Source organism: Alligator mississippiensis, chromosome 4 (assembly GCF_030867095.1).
Source record: "Alligator mississippiensis isolate rAllMis1 chromosome 4, rAllMis1, whole genome shotgun sequence".
In the NCBI taxonomy this organism is placed as follows: Eukaryota; Metazoa; Chordata; order Crocodylia; family Alligatoridae; genus Alligator; species Alligator mississippiensis.
This window is the reverse complement of record NC_081827.1, coordinates 96,390,732-96,408,483: the sequence shown is the minus strand read 5'-3', so window position 1 is coordinate 96,408,483 and position 17,752 is coordinate 96,390,732. Positions and strand designations below refer to the sequence as shown.

The 17,752-nt window shown below is 41.7% G+C and overlaps 1 protein-coding gene across 4 annotated transcripts in view; it reads left to right on the top strand.

Annotated features, from left to right (window-relative positions):
• Nucleotides 1-17,752, top strand: part of VEZT (vezatin, adherens junctions transmembrane protein) — a 126,882-nt gene that overhangs the window by 27,569 nt on the left and 81,561 nt on the right. For 3 of the 4 annotated variants that reach the window (XM_006273628.4, XM_014606725.3, XM_059726352.1), the window contains exons 2-3: nucleotides 6,523-6,657; nucleotides 16,324-16,413. In XM_006273628.4, the coding sequence (XP_006273690.1) occupies nucleotides 6,523-6,657; nucleotides 16,324-16,413 (225 nt within the window). The remainder of the gene's footprint in view (nucleotides 1-6,522; nucleotides 6,658-16,323; nucleotides 16,414-17,752) is intronic. The other variant, XM_019489264.2, reaches the window with a different exon arrangement.

The following is a 17,752-nucleotide window of genomic DNA, read 5'->3' as shown; positions in this document are numbered from 1 at the left end:
GGTGCAGCACCACTCACTGCTCCCACACACCCTTTATAAAATCCTGGATCCACCCCTGTGTACAGGCAGTACCTTACCTAGTTCTTTCTTTATGAATAGGACATATGGAAGCTACGTAGACAACATTTTTATGCAGTTGACCGCTTTGCCTTGCTTTCCTCCTTTTTTGCGGCAATGCCAACTACTCCAAAAAGTATCAGACCATCTTCTCAGATTTTAAACTGCCTGACCACAAGATAATTCCATTTTACTCTGTGCATTTCTGAAATGATTCCACACAGTTGTGAAGAATATCCCTTCTTCCTGCAAATATAAGCAGATTGCAGCCTTGTTTTTTACACTGAAAACTTGATTAATTCATAGATTTGGATCAATGAAATTAAAATTGAGTTGTTTCCCTTCAGTTCATTTATTTATTCCCACCCTAAGTTCCTTTACTGTAGCCATGTCTACACTAGAAAAATTTAACAGCCAGTTTGGTGCTATCATTGAGAGTGACTAGGTAAACAAGATTCCAGCAGCTTGCATTTACCACAGTATCACAGAACTACAGATAATAGTCATCTATGATGGAAATAGGATGTAATTGACCTTTACCAGCTTGTGCAGTATTATTTGTAGTGGTACATGTAGATAGGTTTGGCTAACCATACCTCTGTGCAGTGTAATGAAGACTATAGACCACACGGGCTACTTAGGCAGGGATATGCATACCTTGGGATGGTAGTTGAAAAATTGCTTATGCAGATTGGCAGTGCATAGAGGAAACAGGAATGGTGTTGTGGTAGCCCTGTTTGAAACAAGATTACTCAAAAAGATGGTTAGAGCTGGCTAAAAATTGGATTGAATTTCTTGTTCACCAAAAAATTCATTTTTTAATCTGTTTTTGGGTTAGATTGAACTGAAGCAGGCATGCACAAACCCCCAGCCTACAGGCCACTTTTGGCTCCTAGCTGCATGTCATCTGGCCCGCAGGGTTCCCCATGAATCCAAAAATGTGGCAGCAGGGAAGCAGTGGACCTCTGGGGAGCCCAATAAGCCAGATATTGTTGCCCTGTGCGCTGGATTGGGAACTCAGTCCTGGCCAGTAGGCCTGTACGGGGGCAGTGCAGGGCTCAGACCTAGCACATGGTGGCCAGCTGAGGCTGCTTGGGGCCTGATCCAGGGATGTGGGCCAGGCAGATGCAGTGTAGGGCCCAATCCAACCCACAGACCAGCCCTGCCCAGCATATCTGGCCTGTGGGGCTAAAAGGTCAGCTACCACTAAACTAAAGCCATAATACTTTGCAATTTTTGGGAAGCTGGAAGCTCTCTAATTGTGGCTACTTAGTGAAATTGTCACCAGTTTTACTTCTGTTAACAACACTTCAGTGATATCAGTTTTACTGAGCAACTCCAAAGGACTCCTGGGCAGACTCAACTGGTGTGCCTGCTTCTTTACCATAGATCAGGAGCTTCTCCTCCTCCCGCCCCCTGCTACACAAACACACACACCCGCACACACTCTCTCTATTTCTCTCTCTCCCTCTCTCTGGAGCAGACCCACCAAGTTTTGCTACCCTTGGATCCAGCCTTGGATTCAGTGAAAGTTGTCAACCCTGAGATTTTTTTAAGCAATACATTTTAGATTTGACAAATCATTCCTAATTCATGGATGAAAATTCCTGACCAGCTCTGGCTGAAATGTCTGTGTCCTGTTAGGAGCCCTAGGGGGTAGAGATATTAGCTATATTAAGGGTGAGCTGGAGGATCGTGAAGAAGAGGCCTAAGGTTAAGTTTAACTATTTCTCTTCCAAATGTTAATGCTTATAGGATAGGGGTGGGCAAAATGCGGCCCGCCAGGCCATTCTATCTGGCCCACAGGGCCCCTAAAACATTTAGAAAATTAATATTTATCTGCCCCTGGCTGTCTATCATGCAGCCCTCGATGGCTTGCCAAAACTCAGTAAGCAGCCTTCTGCCCAAAATAGTTGCCTGCCCATGTTATAGGATGTTATTTAACCAATTTAACATTGTTAAAAATTATGAAAGATCATACTTTACTTTGTTGTATTTTCTCTTTCCTTTTAATTTAAATGCTTCTTGTGGGAAGAGAATGTGCTTTACTAACACCCAGTCTATGACCCATGACAGTGATTAATGAGACATTCCAGACTTACCTGCATTTGAAGCTGTACCCTACTTTCAAGGGAAGAATGCTTGAATAACAGTGTGAGTGAGCTGTCTTCCTGGACAGTTTCCTGTGAAAAGCTGAATCATTAGTCTGTTCCAGAGTAGTTGATCATCATGAATGAAGGGGGTTCTGTGCCCAGTGCTTTGAGTTAAGATGGCTTAGAATGGTCTGTTGGAAAGCATGTTTGAGTTTCAGGTAGTGAATGAACAGTGAGTCAGTGCTGAGAATAATTCAAGAGTAGCATGCCACAATATGCATTTGTTATGATTTTAAATTGTTGCAATGATCAAGGCAATACTTGAGAAATTGATGTAAAAGTTATAGTACCCACTAGGTTATGGAACTGTGCTGTATAACCACAACTGACTGAGCAGTTGGTTTAGAAACAGTGGTTGAATTACATTTTTGGTAAATGTCACCAATCTACCTATTGTGGTAACAGTATTTTGATCTCGTTCTTCTTAACTTGAATTGTTATAATCATGTTAGTAGTAGTTAGTAGCATTTTATATGACTGTTTATTTTAAATATTTAATTGCAGCTTGGATCAGTTTCCTGTATCTCATGTAGAGATTGATGAATATTGCTAGCCTAGGTAATTAATCCAAAATTACTTTTCTTTTAGAGTAGTATATTGAGAAGAACCCAAGGCAGGTTTAGGTCTAATAAAGTCTTGGGTACTATACATTTCCTTTTTTCTCAAACTGTCTCAGATAGGGATAAAGAACAATTGTGCTGATGAGTTTGAAGATCAGGGCAATGAAATTTTAGTTTTCTTTCATATTGAAACATGCCTAACTGAAATCCAGGAGATTTCATATTCTCATATACCTGTGAAGATGGGTATTTCTAATTCAGAGGTGTTAAGATTACTCACTCAGGAAGAATGGTCTTGGGTCATAGAATCATAGGAAAGAAAGTCAGGCTGGAAGAGACCTCAGGAAGGCATCTAGTCCAATCTCTTACTCAAGGCAGGATCATCCCTGATTAAACCATCCCTATCAAGTGTTTGTCATACAATCAAGTGTTGGTCATATAGCCATATACTCACCCTCTCCATTGGTGTATTTTTATTAATAAAAGGTGAATGTTAAAAATCTTAAATATTAAGGCAAAGATTTGAAGTATTTTGTTTAGTTTACATGTGTGTCTCTAAAGAAATGCGTCCTCTACCCACATGACCACTATAAGCATAAAGGATTATTAGCCAATATAGAGATTTCCTAATTCATAAATGTTGAGAAGGGGCAATAATTCATGACTTTCTGCAAAAGAGGGAGTGGTGTAAAGTATTATTAGCCACACTAACTTCACTATTTCACTGACAGCTTTTCTTTGTGTTCAGCTAATTAACATTACTTAACAGAATTCATTTCAGTTTGTACAGGAGTTTACTTGTTTGTACTGACCATTTTAATTGCTAAATAGGGAATATTAGCAAGCAAATAAGAAGTCATCTAGTTTTATGGTATAGATGATATAGATGTGCTCTTTTTTTTTTTTTTTTAGAGTCTCGAATTATGAGTCAGCAGTGTGCTCTTGTTGCCAAGAAGGCTAACAGCATACTGGGCTACATTAGAAGGAGCATTGCCAGTAGCTTGAAGGAAGTAATTAATCTCCACTATTCAGCACTTGTGAGGCCACATCTGGAGTACTGTGTCTAGTTTTGGGTCCTATACTACAGACAGGATGTGGACAAGTTGGAGAGAGTCCAGTGGAAGGCAACAAAATGGTTCAGGGGCTCGGCACGTGGCTTGTGAGGAGAGCCTGAGGGAACTGGGCTTATTTAGTCTGCAGAAGAAGAGAAGACTGGGGGGGGGGGGATTTGATAGCAGCCTTCAGCTACCCGAAGCAGGGATCCAAAGAGGATGGAGCTAGACTGTTCTCAGTGGTGGCAGATGACAGAACAAGGAGCAATAGCCTCAAGTTGCAGCAAGCAAAGTTTAAGTTGAATATTAGGAAAACTTTCTTACTAGCAGGGTGGTGAAGCAATGGAAGGGGTTACTTAGAGAGGTGGTGGAATCTCCATCCTTAGAGGTTTTTAAGGCCCAGCTTGACAAAGCCTTGGGAATAGTCCTGCTTTGAGCAAGGGGTTGAACTAGATGACCTCCTGAGGTCCCTTCCAACCCTAATTTTCTATGATTCTATAATTGTATAATGGACTGTCTTGAACTATTTAGGCCAAGGGTACCATATATATGGCCTGCAGAACTGTTTCATCTGGCCCCCCAAGAGTCAGATGGACTACTGGAAATTGGGTATGGCCTACCACAGAACTCGGGGCCCCTGGACCCTTGTGAACGTGGCCAGCAGCAGCAGCCCTCCAGCTCTGTGTTGCTGCCCAAATGCAGCCTGCTGCTGCCACACTTCTCCAGACCTGAACTGCTATCTGGACACAGCCCTGTACCACTGTATGCCTCCTGCTCTGCAGCCCAATCTAAGCCCTGCACTACAGCACACTCTCGCTCCATGCTGCTGCTCAACAAGAACACCATACCCCCACACACCTGCAGCTCTACTTGCTGTCCAGCCCAAGCCCTGTACCACTGTGTGTCCACAGCTCCATGCTGATACCTGGCCAGATTCCCATGCTGCTGCCCAAATGTGGCCCTCAACTGCCGCTGGCCCCCAGACTCGCATTGCAGCTCAGCCCTGAACCCACACTACCATCTGTATGTGGCCCCAGCGCCATCACTGCTTGTCCCACCAATCCAGCCCAGGAAGAGCCCCTGTGGTCCAATTCCAACCTGAGATGACTTTGACACCCCTGGTCTAGCCTGCTTAGCTGCAGATTTTTCATAGAAATATTTCTATTAATTTTTCATAGAAATAGAAATCTTATTTCTTTAAGAGAAATCAGCATGTTTAACAACTCATAACTGTTTCTTTAAATAGTTTTAAATAATTGTTTTGGGTTTTTTGGCCAGAAGCGCTAAGACCCTGCAGGGACACTTGAGGAAACTTGGCTTTGTTTCACTTTGTAGTGAAGTACAGGGTTGAAAGATAAGCAATCTAAATTATATTCCTGGTTCTGCCACAGCTGTTCCATGTGGCTTAGAAGTCAGCCTTTCTCTACTTCAGTCTCTTGCTTGATAATATATTCCCATTCTGTAAAACTGTTACGCAGTTTCATTCATTCATTTATGCTTAGAAAGTATTTGGTTTGGGTTTTGTTTTAGATGGAGACAATACTTTGAGGACACTTGCAGAAATAAACACTCACCTGTTCCCCCTGATTAAATCACCCCATGAAAAACATAACTGTTACAGAAATTAATTGACCATGTGCTTGGTTCCCATCAGTGTCTCATACTGCTACCCAACCCTATCTAATACCTATCTCCTTGTGAGCTGTGGAAGAGAGAGAGAAATTATTCACACAGGCACATTTTGATGTAAAAATATGGCTTTTCTGCCATATTCTGTCAAGCTGATTGACGTTCTGATTCACATGTAGGATTCATAATTTAATGGTTGGATGAGCTTAAATGGCTAAGTTCAAAAAAATTCTCATTCTCTTTTTATATGGTTATGTACCATCCCATAAATCTGCTTGCATATTTTTCTTTCCACAGAGCAGGAATAAGCACTTAGTAGTGTAGACTCCTTTTGACTTGAAACTCATACTGTACAAATAGCCTTTTGTTACATCGTAATCTATTTGCTGCATGTATAAAAATACACAGGAATATAGGTGAAATTCACTAATTTGCCAATGATGCATGGAAAACACATTACAAATGAAGAGCACACACTAACTGCAGAAACTTCCTCAGCCTGATGAAGGGTTTTGAAACCCAAAAGTTTGCCTAAACTTTTTTTTCCCCAACTACTTAAGTTGGTCTAATAAAAGATATCAGATTTACCCAAAGAACCTTGTCTGCCATTACAAATGAATGAATTTATGAATTGGCAAGTAAATATTATGCAATATGGTGCTTATTCTTGTTGCCTGTTGCTTCAATAGTTTTGTGTGTGCATGTATAAAGTCAGACTTCTCTACAGCTCATTGCAAACAATCTTTAAGTGTTAGAGAAAACAGATACTTTTGTGAGTATTTGTGCAAATATTAAAGTATTTAAATTGGAAACGTTCTACTAAATACTAAACGTGTTAGTATTTTATAGGATATAGGACACTCATTTTATAGGATATCTATCTCTTACACCTGACTCCTAATTTAATTTGAGGGTAGTGATCCTGACTGGGGGGGAAAAAAATATTTCAGTGGCGCAATTCACAGAGGTTTAACTGTATGTTGTAGGGTAGGCACATTGTAATCATGATGGTTGTTTCTTGCAAGTGAATAGGAAAAAATTCATCCTGACTTTCTTTTCTAACTCTTTCAGAACTCTCCTCTTTACCAGTATTTGCAGGATTTGGGACATACCGATTTTGAAGTATGTTCAGCTGTGTCACAAAAGACAGAACAATGCACAGCAGAGGAGGGACAACAAGGACAGACTTCCCAGACCACCCAGGAAGTGAGTGTTCCCCATGCCTCTCCATGTATACATCTACCCTTGTGTGTAAATAGTAAATACAATTAATAACTGCCACATCTTGTATGCTAGCCTAGTTTGACACCTAAGGAAATGCTCCTTTGCATTTAAATTCATTAGAGAACCCAGGGACTTTCAGACAGGAGCCAAATTTTAAAAAGCTGTACTGGTAAGCTGTGTAATTTACCAAATACTGTTATAGTAATTTGACATGGGAGTATGGGAACAAAACCTATAATTTTCTGGAACATAATATAGCCTGAGAAGTTTCCAGCTTTTCTCATGCTTTCTGTTGCCAATCACCATTTAGAATGTGATCAAGTATGTCAACAGAGAGGGTTTTATTGCTGGGAAGAATAAGTGAAATGACAATTCTCACTGAAATACCAGAACCACCCTGGGTTACAGAGATGACATAACAGTGATGGGTATTACTGATCCAGGCACAGACAGCCTGGCTCACTCTGAGTAAATTATGAGTTAAGTACACTTTGCTATGGGTAAACTGCACTTTCTGTAGTGCAGGCTAACCCATTTTCAGTCCCATTTGACAGTAGGTCAAGGAGGCTCAGTGACTGCCATTGGCCATGTGTCCTTTCAGTATGTAGAGAGAAGGTAATGTTTTCCTATATATTTTACTGTCTCTGATGTCATTTAAAACATTCCAAGGCCTTGAAGAGCTTAACCCACTCTTATGTTAGAATGGCTTGAAACTGAGATTTTCAGAGGAAAAAAAAAGTCAGGCATCCAAATTCCAATGAATTTCAATGAGATTTAGGTGTCTAACTCCCTTAGGGTTGTCTGAAAAACCTGAGCCTGCAGTTATGTCTTTTGCAGTACCTAAGGCTGTTTAGTTGAGGAGCTCTGATATAAAGATATTGGAGGCCATGAGGATAAAGAGTTAAGCATTATGTTACATATGTTCTTTGCTGGAGACTGTAGAACTGATGTGCCATGAGCTGAACAACTCAGACCTTTTTATTCCTAAGGAATAAGGAGATAGTTTTTTTCAAAATTCATATTGATGGGATTATTTGAAATACAAGAAATTTTGAAACTTAAAGCTGTTTTCACATTACCTTGAGCACGTGATATACATATAGCATTGTGCATTTTGATTTTCCTTGTTAAATGTAAAATGCAGTGTGTTCTTGCTAACAATATATATCCAGACCCTGCCAATTCCATGAAACCTCAACTGTTGAGTTGGCCACAGGATTTCCTTTTTTGAACAGCTGCTAAAGAAACCCATCTTGTGGCCACAGAAATGACCATTTTATTAGAAATGTAGTAGTTATGTTGTTTTCTCCTTAGCACCTAGTTGGAGCATGCTCAGTGCAGTTATTTTCTGCCTGCCTTTCTCTTCCACAGTGGAGAGTTCTGTTTTCAATGGACATGCTCCAGCTATGTGCTAAGCCAAAGCCTGGAGGAAAAAGAGGTCTCCATGTAGACTTCTGTGCCCATACCACTACTGGCTGGGGACAACCCCAGCATCCTGAAGGTAAGAAATTGAACAAATTGCCTCTGGGAATATCCCTGTTTCTTTCTTATCCTTCTTGACATAGCCTTCCATCCATTCCCCATGCACCTCGCTCCTGCCCAGCATTGCTTCCACTCTTTTCTGGCACCACCAATTGCCATTTTACAATTACTCTCTCATCCTTTAAGTCAGGGTTCCCCATCAGCTTGCCTCTCAAGTCTGGCCATTGCTGCCTTCCTGCTTACTTATGCTTCACCTCCCTGATTCATCAGAAGTGCAGTAGTATAGCAGGTCCAACCACTAGTGTAGCGATGCAACCAGGTGCCCAATGGAAAGTGGAAGCGGTGACTTCTGGTTGCCAGTGCAAACATGTGGCTGCCAGCAGCAGCTGCTTGCCGCCGCGCCCCCCCCCATCCCACAAGTTAGCACCTGGGGTGGTTGTCCCTATTGTCCCCATCCGTAACCCCTCCCTCCCAGCCCCACCAGTTATGCCACTGTATCCAGCCTTCCTAGAATGAGGGAAGGGAAAATATGACATGACTCTAAATTCTGCTATGGGCCCTCTGACTTTGGTGCATGTTGTGGCAAATAGTAAGTTAGGCAGCAAGCTGGGAAAGACAGTCTATTATTAACAGTAGTGCCTGCCGTTCAATAATACCATTCCAATATATGCTCAACTCTTCCCTCAGGACAGAGCTACTACAGTGTCACAAGAAATTAACCAATTAATAATAAACAGACTCTTAGCTAAGTCAATATTTGTTTTAAAAATATTTTTATTGTGTGGGGTGTTCCTCTCCTTCATTGTTTAGGTATTGCACTCTCATTGGAAAATCTATTTGCACTAGTCTTTTCTGCCTAAGTTACATTAAGCAGGGTGACTAACATCTACTATATGACATCTGTTATATGTTTGTTTTCCTATCCTCTGACCAGTGGGTAAGTAGTTGGTACAGTGGAGTATTTGAGAATTTTCGAATTATGGTGGAACCCAAATGATTTGTATTCAGGTTGTTCACAATGGGTTGTTGTGTGTAGGATAGGCTGCACAGCTAATTTCTGCCAGTTCTGCTTCAAGGGGTGCTGCTTCTCCACTCAGCTAGAGTACAGCAGCAGTTCTTTGCAGCTAATTGGAGAAGTGGCACCCTTTAAAAATAAAAGCTGCAGCAGCAGTCAGCTGGAGTATTTCAGTGATCCTCTGCAGCTCTTTGCTGTATCTGATCTCTGACTGGTTCACAAACCCTTCTCATCTTCACAAGGGCCATGGAACCTACCCCCTGCAAACTATATGGGTTCTACAGTAATGTATCATCATATGTTTGTTAGAGAAGGCAAGGTCATAGAATCATAGAGAAATAGGGGACCTTGAGAGGTCATTTAGTCCAAGCCCCTGCCCAAGACAGGATCATCCCTGTCCAAACCATCCTAAACAAATCCATAGTTTAACTTCATGGCAAAAATACAAAGTCAATTCTGATACAACACAAGGCATTACACCTTAACCGTCCACAGGTAAAGCAGGACAGCCAACATCAAAGTCAAAGTAGTGTACCTTGCTGAAGAGAATCCTTAGTTCCTATGGTGTCTTCATTGTGAATAGATCCTAGTATACTCTGGCTGCTTGTAGACATTATAAAAAAAAAAAAACCAAACCCCAAAACAACAACTCACACTTTATCAGAAGAAGCAGCTCATTACTTTGACCCAGCTCTGCAGCGTCTGTATAGATTGGGCGCTTCAAGCAGGGCTTTTTGGCTCTTTTATCTAATAGCTGAGTCAATCAGCTATTAGATAAAAGCACTAAAAAAACTCCATCTATACAGATGTTAGGTGAGCTGGGTTTAACTAACACGCTGCCTCTTATGGACATGTGCTAGGCTTGGCGTGGGAATGCTCTGAGTTTAAAGTAAAGCGCCTTTTTTTTAAACATCTGCAAACAACTTCTTGTGCTACCTTATAAAAGTAATAAATCTAAATACAATAACAAATATTTCTCTCTCAAAGCAAAAGCTAGATTGGCCATTAGGCGGCTCATTTAGGTATCTGTCTTAGGCATCTCAACACCTAAATATTACAAGCGGGCTGGTCCAAAAAACCAAGATTGGGCACTTAGGGCTTCTATACTTATAGGGGGAGGGCTAGACGGTTCCAAAGGGGATTCACAGGCACTAGTTCCCAAATGGAAAACCATCTAGAACTAATCAAAAGGAAACACTAAGCACAGGGGTATGTCTAAACTCCCTCCCCGCTCTGGAGCTGGCACACTTGACACCGGGTCACACATTAAGTGCCTCTATTCATGCGGGATCCAGAACACTGCATCTTCTTTTTGGGGTAGGTGTCTACTGAGAAGAACATGGTAGCAGTGATGATAGTGCCGCTACTGCCACCTAAGAGATTAGAATGCTCATCTGGGACAGTGCTCAGAGAGACCTGACTTATACCTGCCTCATCCTGAATCAATTAAAAGTCACATTTCCTATCTCCCCAGGGCATGCTCTAAACATTAAATCATAATATAGACTGGGTGGGGATATTCTCCATTGAGTAGAGAAAAAAGCAAAAGGCCTGGGGCTAAAAGGAGGCTCTGTAGCTTAATGAGTAGTGCATTCAGTGGGAGCAGAAGAGGTGGGAGAGGCAGGATGTGGATTCCTGGGATATACTTTTTGTCATTCAGACACTAAAATTCTGCCTAGGTCTCTTGCAGGTGCCCAGTTTACCATTTGGGACCTGCTGTTCTCCTCAATCTGAATGTCATTAAAACAATTTCTGTACCTAATATGTAACCTAACTTCTGGTAAATATTCAATTGGTTAGCTAATGTGTTAGAAGTAATCACTGTTGGCTTCTTCCAGTTGCCTTGGCCAATCTTATTCCAGGACTTTTAGTTAACTCAGCACTGAAAGGATTCATGTATATTTTGTGTCTACTTCCACTAGTTTTCAAAGTTGTCAGCTGACACCAGCTGTGATCAGTTTGTTCCTCTAGAAGCCTGCCAGGAATAATATTTTGACTTTAAAGCTGCTGGCAAGTCAAAGTGCACCTGCAGTCAAAAGGCCTGTTTCTGCACTGGAGCAGGAAAAAAATATTTTTTTTAAAAGCCGTATTAATTGAAAAATAGGTTAAGTAAATGACTCATTTGATTCGCTGATACTTGTGTATTATTATGAAGTAATGCATAGACAGGAGTTATCCACATTACTTTTCCCTTATAAGAGTATGACTATGAAAGACTGGAAAGCTGTATAGTCTGTTGCCATGTATATGTAATTTTCATTTAATTTAACACAAGAAATAGTGTAGCTTTAGGACCTTTCAGGAATTTAGATGTGTGTGGTTTTAAAATCCCCAAGTATGTTTCTTTCCATCTCCTTTCCTGAAGCATAGGAGCTCCTCCTTTTGGCACTGTCAGCAGTAGAATTAATTGATCTTGGGTTTTTGGTGGTTACAGGTAGAGGGTGTACAAATGTCGGATGTCTGGAACACACAGACACTTGAATTATGTGCACTTTGTTTCAACTCAGTCTTCAGATAAGGGAATGCAAGCAAGAAAAGAAGAAACTCAGATGTTGATCTGCTGGAGTTGCAGGATATCAGGACTATAAGTCAGTCTAATTCTTCATCATTAGTACTTGCTTTGAAACTTCAGTTGCCCTCAGACACCAGAAAGTCTGTGATTTTTGCTTCTGCTTCCTACTTTAGTAAAATCTTGAGAGAATTGGCTTTTTGTCAGTCTGTGAAGTAAGAGGAAGGCTGATTTTTATAGTTAAGGCACTGGACTAGGGAAACAAGTCTCTAAGACCCTGATTTCTGTGTGATGTGGAGCAAGTCACTTAATTTCTCTGAGAGTCAGTTCATCATTTATAAAATGGGACCATAAAACCTTTCTTTCTCTCACCCTTTGCCTGTTTAGCCTGTGGAGACTGCAAGTAAGGACTGTCTCTAAGAATGTATAGCATCTCACTTACAAGAGTCCTGATCTTATTTGAAGGCTATTGGGACACAAATAATGTATATATGAAAGGAGGAGCAGATGTGGAGAGTAATGCCTGTTATATATATGCATTCTGTTCTGTCCAAGCCCTGGGGGTACACTTGTCTTGCATGTGGTGCAAAAGCAGATGTCTGTCTCTCTTAAATTAAAAAAAAATCACCTGATGACAAGCAGATCAGCAATTTGGTGACAGGATGATGTCACCAAAACTGGAATGGCGGATGGGCGAAGGTATTCTATCTGTGTGGTGCCAACTGACTCCTTCAAAACACCCAGACACCAGAAATAGGTTTGTGTTCCAACTGCTTGATTCTTCCTCCAAGAGGCTACAGTAACTCTTACAAGGGCCTCTGAAATTGGCTTTCTGCCACCTGCTATGTGACGGACTAAATTCATGACTAACTGCCTGCAAAAGGAGAATATTAAATTCTTCACGGGGAGGACAACAGCACTCTCTGCAAAATACTGCCACCTGTCTGGCTGATCAACAAAGGAAAGATCCCTTTCAAAAACCATAGTATTATTGAGCCCAGTAGAAAAGAACTAAGAGTTAAGAATTTCTCTCCTGTGCTATTCAGTCAGATGGAAGCACTGATCTAATGTGAGCTGGTAGGATAGATTCTCCCAAAAACAGGTATCTAGAAAAGGTGACTCATGAGGGGGGGAAAAAAAAATTTGGGGGGGTTGATTAAAAATCTGCAGGCAACACTGCCTTATCCCATATTTCTGTCAAGCACAGTAAAAAGTCCCAACTCAGCCTATGTTTAATTTTCAGCAGACATTTAAATACTTGGTTAAACTGGTACATGAGTAAGTACCTAGATTAAATTCAGATTCCAGTAAATTTCTAGGTGCTTCAGGAAATAGTATATTAAATAAAATAAATGCTATTACTCTTCTTTCTGAGTCAACACTAGGCCGTGCCTTTGTATTGAACTTATGGGCACAGTGCACCTTGTCCATTCATTCTTTGAAGGGATTTAAATAAAAAATCCTGATTCTCTAGTTGTTTGAAATACAAAGGCACTTTCCAGATTCCTATCCCCCATTTTCTGGCTTGATTCTAATTTGGATAAACACATTTGGTCTATAGCTCATTTAAATTTCCTCTAATGTAAATTAATTTCTACTTCTTTTCCTGAATTGTTTTGTATGTTGCTGAGCGCTTTTAAAGTGCAGCATCACATTTTACCTCCAATATGATACTGTTCTGGTAGTAGGTAGTAGTAATCTATCCAGAGCTTCACTTTGTTATTTGAATGAAAGACACTATATTAATGCAAAGTACTCTGAATGTGTGATAGTTTGCCATCTTCAGTTCATTCCATAGAAAAAGAAAACTGTAAATATTTTATTTTGATTTAAATGAACAGACATGAAAGCATGCCTATGATGGACTATAGGCAGTAGGCACCCATGTCACTAGTAAAAAAAATAGAGGGGGTATATATTTTGTTACACAGTTTACAAAGAGTCTGTGAATGACTTTGTTCTAAAGTAGTTAAAAGAATACAAGAGGCATCAAAGGCAACATGACCTGACTTGTATGTTGATGAAAACTGTTTTACTTGTCAGTAACACTCCCTGTGGGAATAAAAGCTGTAAGACATCATGCCAAGATACATGAATAATTTAATGTGTTAGTGCATACCACTGGTTCGTAGTCCAAAGCAGTGGGTTGTCTGTCTTGTTTTGTATTTTCAGGCATTGGCACGTCTGTCTTATGTTTTTGTAAGTTTGCATTTTTCCATAAAACCAAAATATGACACACAAATTGAAAAATCACTCATGTTGCATGTTAAGCTGGTTTTGTCAGTAGCTCAACAGATTACATTAGTCAGCAGGTAGCAGTTCAACATTGTCCTTAGTATTGATTGAAGTGTCTACAAGCAATGACTGACAACAGAAAAAGATGAAAGTTGTAAGTTAATAAGTTGTCCTTAAAGCACAAACTTAAGTAATAAATAAGTTGCACTAGAATTGTAGTGAACAAAGGAACATCCACTCTAACTTAAATATCCATTTTACTACTAAATGAAGTGAAAATATCTTCATTTACTCCCCAGCAATTATTAACCCTTTGTAGAGAGGATACTTTATTTTAGTTTTCATCCCTTCATGTTTTTTTTACAGTATTAAAAGCATCTAGCTTTATTTTTTTATAATTAAATGGTTGCAAGGTCAAGCAAGATCCTGCATCCATTTAATTATGATATTTTTGGGTCATGTTTTAAATGAATACTTGTTATTTAAAATCCATGATGACAGAGAAAGGCTTTGTCTAATTAGAGGTGTTCAAGTTATGTTTGTTTACAGCTCAACTAAAATCCTGTCTTAGTTTGCATATGATATAGCATAGTGATAAGAGTGTATCATTCCTAATGCTACTATGACATGGAGCTTCTTGAACAGTTATTGCAAATGTGGTCACAGTATCACAACACCTCTCTCTCAGTATTCATTAGAACACACTTGATTCCCCTTCTTTTAGAGAAGAGCTGGGTAAAATATAGCCCATGGGCTGGATCCGGCCCACCAGATAATTTCATCCAGCCTGTGGATGGGCGCCCACCAATTAATTGTATCCAACTCAGGCTGTAACTGCCCCTGCTGTACTCCTCATGGAGTTAAGCTCCACCCATTCCTGCCAGGACAGCAGGCTACACTCCCATCCTTGCCCACGGGAGGGCCCCAAACCCAGCCTCAGTCCCAGCCAGCGTGCATAGCTTCCAGGCAGGATGCTGCTGCTGCAGCCACCCAGGAAACTGCTCAGCTCCCCTGGCCCTCAGTGGCTCCTCCTCTTGTCCCTGCTGCAGTGCTCTGGGCAGCAGATGGTGGGGGAAGCTGCAGCTGGGCAGGAGCTCGGGGAGGGGTGGTGGGAGTGCAGACCCTGGGGTGGCAAAAGCACAGGGCCTGGGCCCGGGAGTGCAGGGCCAGCCCAGCTCCATCACGTAGGACTCGACTGGGAGTGGTGGGAAGCCCTCTGCACAGTGGACCTGGGGCAGCTTGGCCCTACCAATTCCTGGGAGCTGCATGTGGCATCAGGGAGTGGGGCCAGGCCGCCAGCTCCATTGTGTGGGACTCCCTCAGCGGCATGCGGCTCCAGCTAAGTCCTGGGAGCTGCATAGGAGCCCCAGGGAGCCCCATGCGATGGAACCAGACTCGTCCCTGACACCATGTGCAGGTCCCAGGGCTCAAACAGAGCTGCGTGCCTCTGCGGGGCTCTGTCTGGTATGGGCTGTGAATGCTCCAAGGGCCCACTGTCTGCTGCTGCCACTGGTGGCAGGGACTGTGTGTGATGTGGGGGAGGGCCCTGTACCCCCCACACATCCCCCACATACACGTCCACACTTTCCCCCACATACACACACACCCACACCCACCAGCGCACATACCCACTCACGAATCCTACCTCCATACCCCACATGCTCCACCCACACAATATACAACAGTGAGACTTTATTTTGAGCGATTATGCAATTGCCTTTATATACCCTATGCAAAAACACAGTCATGACAAAAGTATTTTTAAAAATAAATTTAAAATACGTTATAGCAGTTATTTGATTTTTATTATATGATTTGTTCTTTTTCCAGTTCCAAGATGGCAAACCCATCTCCCAAAAGGAGTACTTTTTGGGGATAGGGGAAGGACTTCTGGTGACAAAGATCAGGGGTTAGGGCAGGACATCCAGTCCCAGGATGGTGATTGGAGGTGGGGCACCTCTCAAGGAGCGGGGCTACCCTTGTGGCCCTTGAGAGCTCATTAAAGCTCATTAAGCAGCCATCCAGCCAAAATAATTGCCCAACCCTGGTCTTTGCTACTTAATTCTACTTGGTTCATTTTTAACCTCAAGGATAGAGAGGATCTTTCAGGCTCAGGCAGCAGCTTCAGCCCCTAGATCAGATTAATCCTAGTTATATTTGCTTTCAACAACGGAACATTTATAGTACTCTGAAAAGATAGTGTTAATGAAGACTTTGTCCATTCTGCATGCAGACAAAAATTTCAGTGAGCAGAAGCGGATGTCCCTTTAAGCATACACAGCAGTTCAGCCAGATGATAGTTTTCACTCACTCTCAGGTTCTTGGCACTCAGATAGCAGTAGAAGAAAATACAGAAATTGTTGTGTGTTTGTTGTTTTAATTGCAGTTGTTTTCTATTCCTTTTTAGCAAGGCACCCTCTCAAAACTAGCTGAACTCTTTAGAAGCTGGTTTCCTTTTTCACCATGTAAGAAAAAAGATGACATACTCTACCGACTGGTAAGTAATTAATTTTATTTTTTTTCTTCACCAGGCCTCACATCACGTCCCCTACCCCTCTTTCTTCGGTGTCTCCATGATCTCTCTTTTGTTGCATTCAGTGCCAGTCAGCAGTCTTGATCCTTGCAGACATAATCATCAGTTTATGTTTTGAACTCAACAGTTTGAAGCTACATCATTTTGGGGAAACAATGCCAAGTTAGCTAGGTACAAAAGGGAGGGTGTCAAAATACCAGAATTGTTGTTTAAAGGCTAAAGAAAGTGAATGTATTGCCCAGTCTTTTTTGTTGGCTGTAAAAAGTTTGGCTGTAAAAAGAGGTAAGGACAGCCTATTATATCACTTATACACTGTGTCCAGACAATTTAGATCTGGTTTTAGACGTAAAGTCACTTCTCACATCAGAAATGACTGCTTCTCATTTACAAGAATGGGTCTTCAAATTTGTCTCTCGATTAGCAAACATCTTTTCCATAATGGAAACTGAAAAAACATGTAGGTCATGCATTATCCCCTTGCCATAACTGAGCATGGCATACAGACTCAGAGGGCAGTTGAACAGTATCTTTATGCCACATTTGTATCTTGAATTATGTTATAATTTGTGACAAGCTGTGGCCCCTAAGCTTGTTTGTGGCAGCTGCAGTGCAAAAGCACCCAAAAAGACTTGTCATGTCCTGTGCACTGCAAGTTTTTGTGGGAGGTAAGTGCACTTGTGGCTTTATACTAAACCACAAGAAGACTTCTGTGCAAGTTAAATTTTTTTGCCATTTTGGCCTACTGCATAATGCCAAATGGTGAAGCAGTTCATAAGGGGCTAAGGAAAAGTGATGGATCTGCTGTGTTTTTCTTTCACTGATTTGGTGCTTGACCACCAAACCAAACTGTTGCCCATTGCAGGGACATGCAGGAAGCAGATTGTGGCTCCACCCCGGGCCCTGACCCTGCACTGCCACCACCCTGCAATCCCAGCCCTAGCCCTGCTTGCCTGTCTCGCTCCTGGGTGTTGCTCCTGGCCAATTGTGTCTTGCTTGTGGGGCTCCCAGGCCAGTCTCCATAGGGATCCCACCTGCCCATCTGCTCTGTCCAGCACCCCCAGTGGTCGGTGCAGGGCCTTTCACAGCTGTTATACCACCCAGTGCAGGGCAGGGGTGCGGGGGTGGGGTGGCTGGGGGGAAAGGCTGCGTAGGCCCCTGGTTTAGGCTATAGAGGGTATAATTGATTTTCAGAATTAAGGTCTTTGACTAGCTAGTTTCCTGATGCCTGGAAATTCCACTCTCTCATTAAGAAATTGTGCCAATTAGCTTGAAAACTAGGAAGCTTTTACTAATGCGAAGGACA